Source organism: Paramormyrops kingsleyae, chromosome 8, assembly GCF_048594095.1.
Source record: "Paramormyrops kingsleyae isolate MSU_618 chromosome 8, PKINGS_0.4, whole genome shotgun sequence".
Classification (NCBI taxonomy): domain Eukaryota; kingdom Metazoa; phylum Chordata; class Actinopteri; order Osteoglossiformes; family Mormyridae; genus Paramormyrops; species Paramormyrops kingsleyae.
Genome location: NC_132804.1, coordinates 28071306 through 28087980, shown reverse-complemented (window position 1 = coordinate 28087980; position 16675 = coordinate 28071306). Strand labels below are relative to the sequence as shown.

General features: G+C 40.0%; 1 protein-coding gene across 2 annotated transcripts; it reads right to left on the bottom strand.

Moving 5' to 3' along the window:
* Window positions 1-140: 140 nt before the first annotated feature.
* On the bottom strand, window positions 141-16151 carry LOC111860011 (serine incorporator 3-like). 2 transcript variants are annotated; one of them, XM_023843250.2, is made up of 11 exons: window positions 15932-16151; window positions 15156-15246; window positions 10489-10650; window positions 10121-10314; window positions 9138-9217; window positions 8912-9049; window positions 8630-8799; window positions 4558-4648; window positions 3610-3811; window positions 2810-3040; window positions 141-2220 (listed from the first exon to the last, which is right to left on the bottom strand). In XM_023843250.2, the coding sequence occupies exons 3-11, from the start codon at window positions 10624-10626 to the stop codon at window positions 2082-2084; spliced, it is 1383 nt and encodes a 460-aa protein (XP_023699018.1). In that variant the 5' UTR covers window positions 10627-10650; window positions 15156-15246; window positions 15932-16151; the 3' UTR covers window positions 141-2081. The 2 variants fall into 2 exon arrangements, with proteins under 2 accessions (XP_023699018.1, XP_023699017.1); XM_023843249.2 differs by lacking the exon at window positions 15156-15246 and having other exon boundaries at window positions 15932-16150.
* Window positions 16152-16675: the final 524 nt, after the last annotated feature.

The window sequence follows — 16675 nt, the reverse complement described above, 5'->3', positions numbered from 1 at the left end:
AGCCGAACATTTAGTGTTGCTACATGAAACTACATAGGAATGAAAAATGACAGTATCCTCTCAGATGAAAGCTAAAATTATACCATGTAACCATAGGCCATTAGTGTTTAAATTACTTTAGACAACTCAGATACATCAAATATGATGTTACAATGAGTTTATTGCCAGGAATGTCAGTTAAAGTTGGCAACAAAAATGTAGCATAGTGGCAGTTTTGAAACCAGCTGAAAGCAGATCATTTAAACATTCAGGACAAAGACTAAAGTTGACAGCAGTTAAATATAGTGCATACAATTGGTTCAGCCAATCAGAATACATAATTTATAAATATACAAAGATTGGTATAAATCAAATGATTGAGTACTTATTTTTGGTTGTACATCAGGAGTTCAAAGTGCATGAAGAACACATCAAGTCATAAAGCATTGACTGAAAGATTAAACATGGATGCAGACCAACAAATTAACTAGAGGAAAGTGCAGAGGGCTGTTCATGACGTTACATTTTTCCCTGTTCAACTTACAACCCAAATTTTTTTAATTTAAAGCCAAATTTATCTTTAAAAAATAGTGCATCAATAGTAAATAGAACATCAAACAAAAACAGGACAGAAAAAAATCACACATATATAGTCTAACTTCAGGGAGGGCAGCCCTAGTGGTAAAATTAGCTGAACTGGAAGGGATGTTGCGGCAGTAAAAACTGTCAAGAAAAAAAACATTTCTAACCACACTCCACAGCCCACTGAAAATGGTCCTGTGACACTTTTGGGTTGCAACCCTTTAGTTTAGAACAATTTTAATACTGAGCGTCACCCTAACCCTAAGATCTCGGAAATGCATTACACCCTTCCATACACAAAAGCAGGGCTGGTCCATACTGCAGAACTGCACGCCTCCTTACATGCTGACACACGTCACTGACAGAGGACAGCTCTGGACCCATATTAGTATATCGAAACCAGTTCATATACAGGGAATGGGTATAATGTGACAGACACGCACCTGGCTGTCTTTCTTTAAAAATTATTAGTTGAGAGACATTAAAAATCAGGAGTTCACAAATACTCTTGGCAATAAGTAGCACAGACATATCGTAACATGCGTCAAATGCGCTCAGTATATTAAATGAAACAAATCAAACTTTGGGGTTCAGAATAAAGAATCATGCAACACACACTATACTCTGTGTACATGGTTAGGCAAACTTTTGGAAGTAAATATAGAATTTTTAAAAAGACATGAACATTATATAAATCACACATATATCATTTTGTGCCTCATTCCAAAATGCTGGAGCAAGAATCATAGAAAGTGCAAATTAAAGCTCTTGGAATGTTCAACAAACCTGGACCTCATTGTTCAACTGTATAGATCATTCAGCAAGTCTGGCGTCTAATTACAGTGAAAGCTCTCGTATTCAGCAACGTCGGGACTGAGGTACTGCTGGATAGTTGAATTTTCCAGAAAAACTGAATTGTAACATTTCTCACACTTAAATCCTTTAATAAGCACTAATGATTATTGTACTGTTATTTTAGCACACTGCAATATCACTGTTGGATGATACACACAAGAAATCACAAGGTAGATAACTGCAAAACAAGAGGCACAACTATTATACCATCTGTGAGTATGTGCAGAAACTGACATTTGTATTGCGCAATACTCTTATTTTTAGTTTAGTGTAAATTCTTAATAGAACTGTGTCATTACTCACAGTGAATTTTTTATTTTGATATTGATTTTAGAATTGTCCCGGTTACTTGAATGGCAGATACGAGAGCTTGTACTATGCAGTTATTTTGGACTGAAACATAACTCTACTTAGTTTATTAAAAGGTGCTGAATAGCACGCATCCATCCTGGACCCTATCCTAGGCAGAACGGGGCACATGGGAGGAGTATATACCCTGGACCGGATGCCAGGTTACTTACAAAACATTTGAAATGGTCCCATTGTCATGTAGTCAAACAGCATTCATTAAAGAAAAGTCAAATTACTAGCATCTGGTTAGTGTGAAGTTTGAAAGCTCTGGCTGCTGAGATGGTGGCGGTGGGCAGAGTGGGGCACCACGGGCTTTAATTAAAGTCTCGATTTCTGAGCACCAATGGAGCCACGACCGTCCACAGGTAGAGGGCTATGCAAACCCAGCTGGACGCCATCTTCACCCAGACGACTGGCCACTTGCTCTTCATGGTGTTGTAATGTGCGTCGGGGCTGGAAACGCACAAAAAACGGAAACGGGACAAAAATGGATATCGTCACAGTGCTACTCCAGAGATGCGTTTACAAGCGTGAAGATGAAAGACTAACATTGATGAATAGCACAACTGACTTGTTCACTGTATCACAACAGTCCTCTAAAATATTACCAGCAGTAACAGCAAAATTAAAATCATACTGAGATGATCATCAGATCTTAGATATTTATACCACTGAAACATCTTGCATTTCAACCCCCCTTTTTGGAAGCGATTACATTTTAATGAGGATTATAATAATTAAACTTTATTGATCCCCGTGGGGAAATTCGCTTTTCATCTACCCCATCTTGCTCTCTGTAGGTGATACCAAGCTTGGAAGCAAAGGGCAGCCACCTGTAGCAACACCCAGGAAGTTAAGGACCTTGCTGAAGGGCCCACGGATGTGCCGAGGCCAAGCTTGAACCGACAACCTTCCGATCACAGGCACAGAGGCTTAGCCCACTGAACCAATTCAAAGAATAATATGTATATATGATACTAAGACCTTATGATTTCACAAGTATGCAATCCACAGACGGACGGGCACAGACTTATCTACTGACCTGTACCAGTTTGTCAATGTCATCATTATGTAGAGCGAGGCCAGAAAGAGCATTAAATGAAAGACCGAGTAATTGTACTGGATGGTGTCCGTCTCGTTATCCTTAAAGCGCCTGGGCCCGCTGGACTCATCCGCCTCATCGGGGGTGCTCGCCGCACAGTCATCCAGGATGACCGTGTCATTGGAAGACAGGGTCAGCTTGTTCACCTGGCTGGTGCTGGAGGACCGGATGCTGTCGGACGCCATGAGGTAGAGTTATGGGTCAGGACAGTGACATTCCCTCCTATTCTCATGAGCCACCTCTTACTTTTCAGTATCCTGTCAAATTATATTTTTTACTCCTGAATGGTTATGCTCCTGACAGAAATTTACATTATATTTATTTCTTGTGTTTTTTTTTATCCAAAGAAACATACAAAAAGGTAGAAGGCAGCGTTAGACAGCCCCTGGAACAACTGCGGTTAAGGGCTCTATTCAGGGGCTGAAGAGTGACATCACTCTGCGAACTCTGGGATATGACCTTCTGATCACAGCACAGCATACTCACCTGCTGAGCTACACGTTACCCCCAATTCCACTGCTCCTGATTAATTTGAGAACAGGTTCTCACTTCCGAGATGATCATGAGAAAAGAAGTCGCTTGTTCGTGCCACGGGGATGCCACGCTATCGCGAGGTTATTGTTGTTTACGCATGACAAACCACAAACACGCTACTGTGGGAGACAGATATGGCTTGGTGACGGGAAAAGGGCACCGTGGCCACATCCGCTCTTTGCTTCCACGAAGGTGGTCTATCTTACCTCGAGAAAAGAATGCAGACGACAAAAATGAAGAGTCCCACGATGCTCTGGGCGTCCCACCATGGCAGGTACGGGGTGGAGGGGATGGGCACCTCAGTGCTAAACAGCATAACTTCTGTCTGGTTTTCCACAGCCAAGGGTGAAAGCGTGGGTTCTGCAGTCAGCTGCAAGATGCTGAGCAGACCAGGATTGCAATTACGATCTGGGGGGTAGGAGGGTGAGGTATAGGTATGAGGTTAGGGCCATCCTAAATAGGGCACAAGGATGTTTGTCACTTTTACCACAACTGGATAAAACTGAGTTTCAGTCAAGCATTGTGCACTTACTGCATGCTTTTCACTTGTTGCGTGTTTTTAATACTGGAATTTTACCCTAGCAATTCTCCAGGCCCATTCTATCGCCACCCAGCTGACATGAGACCATCATGCTTCACCAGGTATACGAAAAGTAAAGCGCAACATCAGTGCACCAGGCAGGGTCGGAGTTAGGGTAGGCAAAGAGAGAATTTCCCCACTATAAAATATCACTATTAATATTTTTTAAATGGTTTATTTACATTAGCTATCAGCTGCTTCACTATCACTGTTATAGTAACACTGACAGGCCACCTTTAGAAATGACGGTCTAATGAAAATATCATCACAAATGCAGTTCCTTCTGCCAGGTGAAATAAACTAGAGAAATAAAAACCTGCATTAGCACAGGATGTACCCCATAATGAATTAAGCAGAATTACTGTTTTACTTTCCAGTATGTAAATTACCAAAATAATTTATAGTTTACACCCTAATACTATCAGTACAATGACACTGAACAACAGTTCAACATAATTTGCTACCAGAAGGCTGCTTCTGGACCCCTGTCCTGAGGTCTTTCATTACCGACAGCTCTGTCATGCAGGAAAGTACTTGTTTACACATGCTGCTTCACATAGGGCAATGTTCTCACCAGGCTCGTTGGTGATAGCAGACCAGGTCAGGTAAATGGTGTACAGGGAAATTATGGAGGACTGCAGCAGGCCGGAATGGGGATTAAATTCCTGCACAGACACACAAACAACATTAGAATATTATATGAAAAACTGTACACGCACAATCTAAACTTCAAGTTCCTTTACTAGCTGGACAGAGATGCAGAATAATCCAGGCAAGTAGAAAAATTAAGTGTCAGTCAGGTTTACTTTGTTCTGCAGTTCACACACTCACTACACCTTCTCACCCCCATTTAAACATTCCATAGGGTAATACCAATAAATTGTTTTTTGGCCAAATAACACATTCCATAAAACTTGAAATGATTGATGATGACAACACCCACACATGCTAAATTTATTACAAAATAAAGAGATAAGGAAGGATTATTTCAGCAGTAATGAAAAATTTCTGACGTGCAAATTCTATAATTTATCTACAACTACGCTCTGATGTTCCCTGGTCGGGGAGAAAATGTGACCGGAAGATATGGCAATGAAAAAGAACAAGTCTCACCATTCGGAATATAGGAAATAAGACAGCAGTGGACAGCACAATGTATTATCTATATGGAAGATTACATAAATAGAACCTTATGAAACCAAAACCTCATATCCCAATATAAATCAACTCATACCCCGATAATAACATATATTATGGCTGCACCTCTTATTTATGGATTTTTTTCTACAGATGAGATGCGGTAGGAATTGGACAAAAATCCACAAATAAAAAGGAGCGAGATCACAAATGTAATGCTATCCACAAATAGATGGGAAGTGATCCACAAATATGCAAAACCCTTTTCACGTGTACAAATTGCTCTGTATTTTTGTGGATATGATTTTATACAACACAAATAAAAATACATATTTGTGGATAGTGATGTATTTGAGATTTTTTTCTCTCTACAGTGTCATGGAAATTTCACGATGTAGGACTCAGGACAGCGTAAAGTCTTTTCAGCCTTCAGTTTATTGTGGTATCTTACAGCACGGGCCCGGGGAGATACCTCAGGAGTTCTCCCCCGAGCCTCTTCTTACAATTCTTTTTATCCCTTGTTTTACGCCCCTTTTTTGGCAACAAACTCAGCTTTGCTCTGAGGGTCCCTCCTTATGGTGCCACCTGTTACTTAGTTACCTTGAGTTCTGCTGTATGTTTCTTGACTAGGGCCTGATGCTATCATCCGACCTTGAACACATGGTTCCTACTTGCCTAGTGCATTCCTCTATTGCTAGGAGATTATACATATACACAACATTCACTACTGTTGTATCACATTTGGATTTTTCTCTCATACTAGATCAGCTGCAGTATTTGGAGCCCCTAAGAGGTCTGAATGGGAAAATATTTTTCTAAACAGTTTTGACTTCTCTTGTAATAGTTTTGCATTCCCTCGCAATACTTTTCTGTTACTAATAACTGTACTGTCTATTTGAAGTACAACTGATATAATTAATGGACTAATAAGTATAAACTTAAATGATACAGACATGTCCAGGCAAGTGTGCTTTATGCATTAAACTATAAGGAACAATGCACACTGTAATTTTCATATGTGTTTTCAAACGTAGATATTAACAATTTCAGTGTGTCCATTCACCGTCAGTGATAGTAAACAAGACAGCTAGACTACTGAAGGTGAAGTGCACACACAAACAATGAAATTTTAATTAAAATTCGCCCATAAAGAAATCTGGGTGTTGGTCTGTGTATGTGAGTATAATTCCTTTTTCAATTTAAGACAGAAAGTACAAAAAGCGAAAAACTGCTCAGTTTTCACCAATCTGACTAGACTAATCGTAAAGAGAAAACTGTAAAATGGCTGGTTTTGCCTTTATTTGTGTTGGTCTAAAGAAAACAGAAAGTGGCTCGTATTCCGTTTGACTTGGGTTATATGGGTGCTGTCTGTTAATGGCCAGGTACATCGCAAAGACCACGGTCCGCGAGATCGCTACAGAATAAGAGTTTCGGGTCTCCCTTCACTGCAAAGGGTACCTCGGCATTTCTGTTAAAGCTGTACACCAGAACGTCGTAAATTATTTATGGATAAATAAGTCTGAACCAAGATGATGTTTCAATCATACTTCAGAAGAAACGTTGTCTTGCCCCTTGGCCATAAAACGTTTCACTTGATTTAGCATATTTCTCATACAGCATATTGTAGCACCAGTGAAATGGCTCCACTAGGCGGAGCACAGTAACAGCTCAGGAGCCTGCTGGGAAAACTGTAAATAGCCCCTGTGTGTGTACTCTGTAACAATCAGGTGGGAGGAGTGGTCTTTGTGATGTAACTGGCCAATGACAGATAGCACACCCGTATAACCCAACCCACCTCCACTCAAATGGAATACAAGGCATTTTCTGACAAAAATAAATGCAAAACGAGTCATTTTCCAATTTTCCTATTGGAATTTTCCTACAGTTGGTATAATCAAAATGGTGAAAATGACCCAAGCAGAGCATGCCCCCATAAATGCGCGCCCCCCAGTCCCATTCATAAATGTCTTTTAACAATACCTAATACTGCTATTTTAATATGCATTCACTGAAAGTCTGATGTAACATGCACTTCTGAATTTCATGAGAGCAGAAAGGGACTGGGCTCAAATCAGCAACTCTAGTTACCAGTCAAATGCTCTACCAGTTGAGCCACAGAAACTGAGATCTGTAGCCTTTCAATCTATCAGTGATATTTTTGCATACCACCTCCCTCAATGGTATCAAAAGTACAGAATGTATTGTATCTATCATGTATAAAATGGTTTAAATACTGATATTCTGTAATATCAATTCTACAGCTTGCATTTCTGGTTTGCTCTGACCACAGAGGCTCGTAGGCTAGCAATGCGCATGCCTACACCTGAGTTAGGGCTGGACGATTTATCGATTTCAAATCGAAATCGCGATTTGAAACAACGTGATTAGCAAATCGCAAAAATTGCGATTTAGGATATACATTATACAGCATGTCGGACCCAGGGTTTAAAACTGTTGTGAGAATAGTTTTACAAATTCATGCCGTGCTCCCTGTGTGACAGTCATTCTCACCAATCACAAGCGTCGTGCTTCTCGCATGCCAGTCATGCTCACCAATCAGAAGTGGCCCAAGAAGGCGTATAGGCCCACAAACAGCAAAAACGTGAAACCCAAGGAAAATGTTGCATTTGCGGTGCGGAAAAATACTGATTCCGCTACTGAGCTATAGGTGAATTGCTTTCCCATTTCATGGTACGAGATTGTTTCAGAAAGCTCCTTTTAAACACCAGCTGCAATATACTTCAGCGTATCATACCTTTGGTTTTTGTTAATAGGCAATAGCATTAGTATACCGCTAACCCATGAAAACAACAATGAGACAGTCAGTAATTCTCACACAAGCGGAGTCGGTGACCTCCAAAAAAGCCGTAAAACCCACAATACAGTTGTGTTTATGTCATATGTTTTTGTGCTTATTAAATTTAAGTGTTTCCAAAGATTAATCCCACAACAGTAATAAAATAAAAGTCTTGCTTTAACATAAGATCGCTATTTTTCTTTTTGCTGCAATTGTTCTCATTATTACTTTATTTATCTTGACACATCACATCTTTAAATTCTCATCCCTGCATTAGAATATAGACCAGTTAATACTGATGGTATCTCATGCTGCGTCATATGTTTTAAAATTACTACACACTGAATATTGAACTGAAGCTTGACATAAAAAAAATTAAATCGCAAATCAAATCGTAATTTCTGTCAGAAAAATCGCGATTCGATATTTTCCCCAAATCGTGCAGCCCTAACCTGAGTGCTTTCTCAGAAACGGAGTATTAAGATGACTTGTTCAGAAGCATCACAGCTTTCACAACTGTACTTAATCAATAAGTGGTGTCTGGGAATACTTTAGCTTAGCCACTAGATAATCACAACGCAAGTCTGATGAGTAATAAATCCCCATATCATCACTGATGAGCTTTCAGATCGATTCCACAACCCATTCCCAAAACGTCACTCAATCATCCACAGTGAGGGAGTTCATTCCGGCACAGGAAGCTCACACTCACCTGCACCTTATTCAGGACTGAAATGATGGAGCCAACGATGCACAGGAGGACATTGAAGGTGATGAAGAACACGTTCAGCCTGCAACCTTCAGACTGGGTGTAGAACACGTAGAGCAGGACGACGGCGGTGACAAACAAGGCGTAGCTGACACCAGTCACCAAGCACAAGGCTGAAACCGACCAGAGACAGGGAGAGAGATGGGAGCTGGAGTCTCTACCACCCAGTGATCCCATCTGACCAATGAGGTGACATCTCCCCTGCTGAGAAGCAAGAGGCCTCACCTGCAAACCAGCCTCTGGAGTTCCCTTCTTCTTTCTTGCCCATCCAGGACTCGTTCAAAGAGTGGGCGAAATCAACCAGGAAGATCAGTTGGATCAAGATGAAAATGGAAGCACCGATGACTCCTGAAGTAAACCAAACTTCACAGAGAGGGAAGGATGTTAACATGAGATGGGAGGCTTTTCATTTCATGTGAAATCAGATAAAATGTGCAGGTTGAAGCCTTACACCGGGTGAAGGGTCCATCCGGGATGTAAAAGGCACCAACTGTCACAGCAATGATGGCAGCAACCTTGAAAAACCAAAACCTGCAAATGAAAAATGACATTTTATAGTTAGTTCTTCAGAGTTCCTCAGTAACCTTTGAGATAAATCAGTATACTGTGCATTTTATCACTTTTATTATTGTTATTAATATCATGTGCCACAGTCACAATCTGGCAATGTTTAAATATATGCTCTCTCTAAGTATGATGATCAAATGACTTGTTGAATTTGTGCAAAACTTCCCTGAGTGTGTGGCTCAGTGGGCTAAGCCTGTGTGCCTGTAATCAGAAGGTCACTAGTTCAAAGCCAGCCTCAGCACATCTGCAGGTCCTTGAGCAAGGCCCTTAACCCCCAGCACCCTGGATGCTGCTATGGGTAAAGACAATTTCCCCACAGGGATCAATAAAGTATTGAATATCATTTGTGGGCAGTGGTGGCTTGATGGTTAGGGAAGCGTACTTGTAATTGAAAGATTGCTGGTTTGAATCCCCAACCAGCAAGGCACCACTGAGGAACCCTGAGCAAGGTACTGCTCCCCGGGCGCTGAATTAGCTCCCCTCTGCTTTGTCACGGAAGTCACATATGGGTTAAATGCAGAGGACACATTTCGTTGTGGTGTGTTAACAATGACCACTGATCACCAAATTCTAATTCTGAGAAAACAACCAAGAGAGTCATCATTTCTACTAACAAAGCACAGTTAAGAATTTGTACTAGCCCTGAAATCTTGATGTTAGCTTTAAAGTATTGCTTAGAGGGTTAGGGATCTGTGTCCATCTCCAGAAGATCACTGGCTCGAATCCTGTGGCTGGCAGAGTATCATATCACCAATGGGCTCCTGAGCTCCAGGAATACTGGCTCCCAATCTTTTATTCCTTGTATATCGCGTTGGAGAAAAGTAAAATGTAACGGAAATGACATTAAGTGAATTCTTAACATTTTACCCATTCTGGATAGCTGCCCGTGGGTCTCGACTGCTCTTGACTTTGAACATGAAGATAGAGAAGACCAAGAAGAATACAGCCAATCCAAAGCAGATGCGGTAGACAGCCTTGTAACCCACAAAAATCTCACAACTGACATGGCCGTAGAGGCCAGGTATAGAGGAACCAGCCCCTCCTTCACAGAAGCTGGGAATCTGGAAGAGGACAGACACAGCGGTCATGCACACATCCACAGTGAGGCAACCATACATAAAGGGTATACTGTGTGGGCCTCCAACCTTGCCACCAAACCCAAAACATGGGCAAGAAAGTCCTACAGATTGTGGGGCGTATTAAGCTCTGGTCGTACTCTGAAGCAGCATGCATACCTTCTTCAGCTGGTGCTCAACTCCCGGTGAAAGCATTACACAGCATACGAGGGTCCCCAGCAGCAAGATGAAGGCGTAGATGATGCGTGTCACTGTAGAGTTGCGACTGATGGGACAGCATGCACACTGAATGCACATGGCTCCACCACACAGGCAGGGAATCTACATAAGCAGGTGAAAGAGGGATAGCAATCAAATCATCTCATTCCTTTGGTTCATTGCACTCTACTTAAATCAGTAGTTTTTAAAAACCCAGTCAGTACACATTTAAGGCCTACCCCAAAAACACGACACATTTGAAGGTCATTTACCGGTGCATTTTCCATTTATATTTACAATTGCGGTAACACTTACCTTGATGGGCACAAACAAATATGGTATTATGTAAGGCTGGATGATTTATTGATTTCAAATAGAGATAGCGACTTAACACGCAAAGGTTGCGATTTAGGATATGCATTATACAGAACGTCTGACCCAGATTTTAAAGGGTTTAAAACTGTTGTGAGAATAGTTTTACAGATTCATGCTGTTGTCCTTGTGCGAGTCATTATTACCAATCAGAAGTGCCGTGCCGCTAACATGCCAGTCATGCTCACCAAACAGAAGTGGCCCAAGGTGACCGAGTATTCGCCCACAAACATGTGAAACCCAAGGAAATCATTACATTCAATTTCTCGGTGCGAAAAAATATTGACTCCGCTGCTGAGTTAAGTGAATTACCTATCTATTTCATGTACAGAGATTGTTTACAGAAAGATTATTATTAATAGATATTATTAATAGAGATGCACTTATCGATCAGCCAGGGACCGGAATTAGCCGATTTTCAGCGTGCTCGGCCCAGACTGGAAACCGGCCAATCAGTCTCATGTATTTCCGATACTGAACGAGTCCGTTATACACATGTACTACACGTCATTCACACAGCAGCGCAGGCAATAGCCTCTCACACCATGTGCACACTCATAGCCACATGCTAACATGCCGTTAGCGTGGAAGTTCTTCACTGTGAGTGAAGACGACATGAAGCTTGCAAATTGTAAGATCATGTAAAGCCAAAAAAAACCGTGGGGGAACCACCATGAAAACGTGGTGAAACATCGGAGGTAAACTTTAAACTGATTATTAAACATATACTACATGATGTTGAAAAGGAATAATCATTAAAATTGCAACGCTAGCTAAGGTTTTGTCCTATGAAAGAGTAAAAATGCTATAGCAAAACTTTAAGCCCCTGTGCTATAATGTCCGTACAGTATGAAGGTATGAAAAAGCCTGGGCCGATATGCATAAAACTTCCTAAGAATGGTCTTAAGAATGGTCGTACACTTGGACTTAAGAGTTAAAAAAAATCTTAGCAAAAAGTAGTACCTAAGAGCATTGTATAAAGCCGCTAAAAGTAACTTTCAGCAAAGTCTAAGCCCAATTCCTAAGTGCTGACGGAGCCAGCATTTAAGTGTTTTGAAAAGAGGAGTACAAATAAAATCCCGCCCCAAATACTGAGTTCAACCAATAGATAAGCTGCACGGTGAATATATTAGTGACGTTAAACCGTTAATGTACAGCTTTATACAACATACCTTTCTGTGATTATACCTTTAATTGGTTGTACGAAAATCTACCTAGCACACCACCAATCAATTTCCACTAATAGATGCACATGTTGTATAAATTATGGGTCAAACGCAAAACTCATAGCAAGACATTGAATTCTAAAAGAAAACCAAACTGGACAACAAACAAAACGGTTCTTTTGGCACAGTTGGTGCTTAAATGGAAGTTTGGCCCAGCTGTTACAAGCACGGACAAAAAAAGCTTAGGGGGCTATTGCAAGCTCCGTAAATGCTGCGTCACCTCGGACAAGGCGTTCAGTAGAGGAATGTGAAAAAAAGTGGTACAATGTTTTATAGACTTCGCGAAAGGAAATCACAGTTTATAAAGCAAGCATGCAAGCTACAGGTTTGTGTAATTACTTATATTGCTCTTATGACCCTCGCTATAATACATGATGATAATAATAATAATTATTACTATTATATTTTTCCAGTTGCCAAAAACGTAGCATCATTATCACCTTCAGTTCAACTGTAAGTGCTTTTTTAGGTGACGCAGGAGATTGTATCCGGTTCCTAATTAGGTTGGTAACAAAAAGAATGCCCTCATGATCGAGCCTGTACCTTTTTACCAATTCATTATTGTCGTACGTCTGCAGTACGCCCTTTCTTTCACGGATAGTGCGCGGTCTCCGTCTTTGTGCGCGTAGTGCTGCCGCCATCGTGCAACTCCTAACTGGTTTAGGAGTCCTCTCCAGCTCTCTTAAATCATTTAGGAGCTGAGACCTACTCTTAACACTTAAGAATGTTTATGCATGCCACTTATTCTTAAGTCTGGGAGTAGGAGCAAAATCACGTCACTCTTAGAACATTTAAGAGTGAAATTTTACTCTGAGAAGTTTTATGCATACTGGCCCTGATCTTAATCTATCTTATGAGTGATGTTAGAATTGTATGTGCATAACATGCAATGTTGGTATTAATATTATCCTGCATTATTTGGAAGAGTACAGTATAGTTTTATTTGGATATCTGTAACAAATGGACTTTTTTATTTTAAAAGTAAAAAAAGGTCAATGTCATGATATCTGGTGATTTTAAACATACTAGAAATGATATAAGTAACATTTGTTTTGTTATTCAAATCTGTTGCACCTGCTCTTGTTTGGTAAAATAAAATATGTCGGATAGAGTTGGGTGTACAGCAGCTCATTTGCAGTTAATTGTTATTTGTACTTCCTTCCAGTCACAGAGCACTTTATTTTGAGACTTAAGTGAGAGAACATCTTGTAACTTGCAATTGTAAAGTGCAGTTTGGGGGAAACTGTAAAGTTTAACAATTACTTCCATTATGAAAATAAAATTTTGCATTGAAGAAAATCAGATTTTTGTTTAAATATGCCCTAAATTATAGTTTTTAGAAACAAAATCAGAGTCGGCAAAAATTGCTATCACACTTGCAAAAAAAAACAGAAATCGGCATCGGCTAAGTAAATCGCAATCGGTGCATTTCTAATTATAAGGGGTCCAGGTAGCGTTTCTGCAGGATACCTATTTTTCTTTGCTTACTGGAATTGTTTTATTTGTATTATTATTAGTTTATTTAACAGTAACAACTTTTGTGAAGATTGTTTATTGTTTGATTGTTCTCTGTTAAGCAATAAATACATATTGAAAGCAACCTTTAAGTTCTCATTCTTGCATTAGAACATAGCATCAAAATATTGACTGGTCTATCTCCTGTGGTAATGCTGTGTCACATTTTAAATATATTACACACTGAATATTGAACTGAAGTTTGACTTTTAAAAAATAATATCACAAATCAAATCACAATATCTGTCAGAAAAATTACAATATTTTCCCAAATCATTTAGCCTTAGTATACTATTACTTATGTATTAAACACAAACTAAGTCTTAGTTATATACTGATCTCATATTACTTCATCTTTAATAAATCGCGACGCATGTTTGATCTCAAGCAGTTACTATATTTGTTATATCTGTTAATTCTGTAAATGTTTGAGCTACTGAAGGAACAAGTCATCAATAAAACAACTGAAATACTGATCTCATATTTATTTATCATTAATGAATCATGATGCATATTTCATCCCAAGCAGTTACTATATCTGTTAATTTTGTAAACCTTTGTTAACTATTGAAGGAACTACTAAGGATCAAGTAATGAATAACACAAGTGAAATACTGATCTCATGTTTGTTCATCATTAATGAATCGTGACATTTCTTAATCTCGAGTGGCAACTATATTTGTAACACAAATAATTATATAAACCACTGTCAATGGAGATTGTACACAACTTCTACTGTTTGCAGTAGGATGGACAAGGTCAATTGGCCATGGTCAGACTGATTAATCCATGCGAGGTGGACAGTATTCCTGAAAACAGCACATTTGCAGCATATTTTGATAGGCCGATCAAAGACGTTTTTGTATTACTAAGTAAAATGAAAGCATTCATCAGGATGAAGTGGAGGCACGCTCTGCACAGCCCAGGGTGTTGCATCATGACAGCAAGCAACATGTCAAATGACTCAAGATTTACTTGCAATTTGTACCATCAATACATAGGAATTCTTAATCACACTATCCAGTGAGTAACATAAAATTAAATAGGATTAGATAGCACAAAACTCAACAAAAGCACTCACAAATTTTTTAATTACACATATGATTAGGTACTGGAGAGGTGTGCATTTATGGAATAAACGAAATAGTAGAAACATGTGAAATGGAAGATACGGCTACATGAATTTTAAAGAAATGGCAGTATAGTGGAATAAGGTGCAATTTGCAAAGTGTTGCTCTCCAATAAAGTGAACTGTGCATTTATGAAGTGTTATTGCTCTGTATCGAGTCGAATGGGAGAAAATATGTTACAATCATATTTTAAACTAATACAATAACCATCTAATAATCTTTCAAGACGTGGTCATCAAAATTAAATGAAAGCAGGAAACAGCTTACGTCCTCTAAACACAGATTATCTTAATTTTCAGGTAATTGACCAACCAGTGGCTCGTTATTAAAACGTTATTTATTTAAAAAAGAAAGGAAAGAAAAGAAAAGAACTCCGAAAACTCACAGCCAATAGCTCACTCTTTGTTACAGCGGTGTTTGAGGTTAACCACCTTCACCAGGTCGCCATCAAGATTGGTGTCAATGCTAAAAAAGGACTTCCACAACAAGAACACAAACGTGTCACATGCAACTTTTTGGGTCAGGTATTTTTCTTTAATTGTAACAATTGTGTTCGCATCATTTGGCGAAGCTCGACTGAAATGTAATACTGATTAAGTTAGTAAACAAATATTTTTGAAGTTATTTATTAGTACTAAAATCATTTCATTACCACACAGAGAAAACGTATTATGAACGTTACGTTTTCAGCTACACATTAAAGGCATGTCACTAGGTCTTGTCGTCAGTGTCGCGAGTTCTCTCTCACTCTCTTTTTAAGAAAATGTGTGTTTTAGGTCATTGTAATTCGGAATAACCCCGGGCTCGGCACAGTGCCACCGGGACCCACCCAAGTTAAGTTTAGGTTCTCCCTCCAAAGTGCCGGTTACCTTTCGTTTTCAGGCAAACATTCCCCGGTGCTCATTACACATAAAACCTGACCACTCAACAACGCTGCCCGCATTGTTAATTATCCGCTGTGCCGCTGGCAGTGACCTACGCGAAGTTTCCCGCTATATTTATGAAAACCTGTTGAGCAGGTAGTGGACGCCGTCATCTAACGGGATTACTGAAGTACGAGCGCCCGTCAACGCCATAAATCCCTCAGACACACAACACGCCATGATTACGTCAGATTTTTAATCGGCTCTCATCGTAATTAGGAGGTAAACTTCGTCTTACCCAGCTGCCGATAGAAAATGCCCCCAACACTGCGGCCATTGTTTCACTTTCAATAACGACTAGAGGCTCAAACGACGTTTTCTATCAGAGAGACTCCCTAGCGGCGTCTCCCGGAGCCCAGCGCGCAATCCGTATGTTATCAAAGCTATTCACATATATCGAAGGGCGTAAGCGCGGCCCTCCCGCCCACTCTGCCGTACGGTATCAGCGTAGCTCTGAATTCCCCGCGACGTGTCGGTGACGTCAGTGCGCCCGGGGCGTCGAACTAGAGAAGCGCCGAGATTTATACCCTGTTTCGGGTTTTGTCATTTGACACTTGGCAGTGAACTAGGTCTACCAATCTGCGTACAGTGCAATATCTTTATACTAGACAGGGAGGTTCTTACAAATGATGAAGAGATCAGGTAAACAAAAAGTGAAACATCCCATCATTCTTTAGTGAGAACTTTGTTGGAGTGGTGGTGGGGTAATGGTTTGGGTATTGCACTTGTAATTGCAAAATTGCTGGTTTGAATCCCTCATCTGCAAGGTACTCTGAGTGAAGTACTGCTCCTTGGGCACTGAATTAGCTGTCCCTTGCTATGTCACATAGGGGGTAAATGCAAAGGACACATTTTGTTGTTGTGGTATGTCAATAATAACTAATCACTTCACCTTTTTAAATATTTGTTATTGTGTGAGGTATGTGTGAAAAAGTCATCTGTGTCTTTTCAAATCACCTTGTAACTGATTATACGAGTCAGG

Coding starts and splice junctions, on each gene's coding strand:
- LOC111860011 (XM_023843249.2), bottom strand. CDS start 15,970: ATGGCCGCAGTGTTGGGGGCATTTTCTATCGGCAGCTGG. Junction 10,651..15,931: donor CATTTTCTATCGGCAGCTGG/GTAAGACGAAGT, acceptor CTGCTTATGTAG/ATTCCCTGCCTGTGTGGTGG. Junction 4,649..8,629: donor CAGTCCTGAATAAGGTGCAG/GTGAGTGTGAGC, acceptor GTGTCTGTGCAG/GAATTTAATCCCCATTCCGG.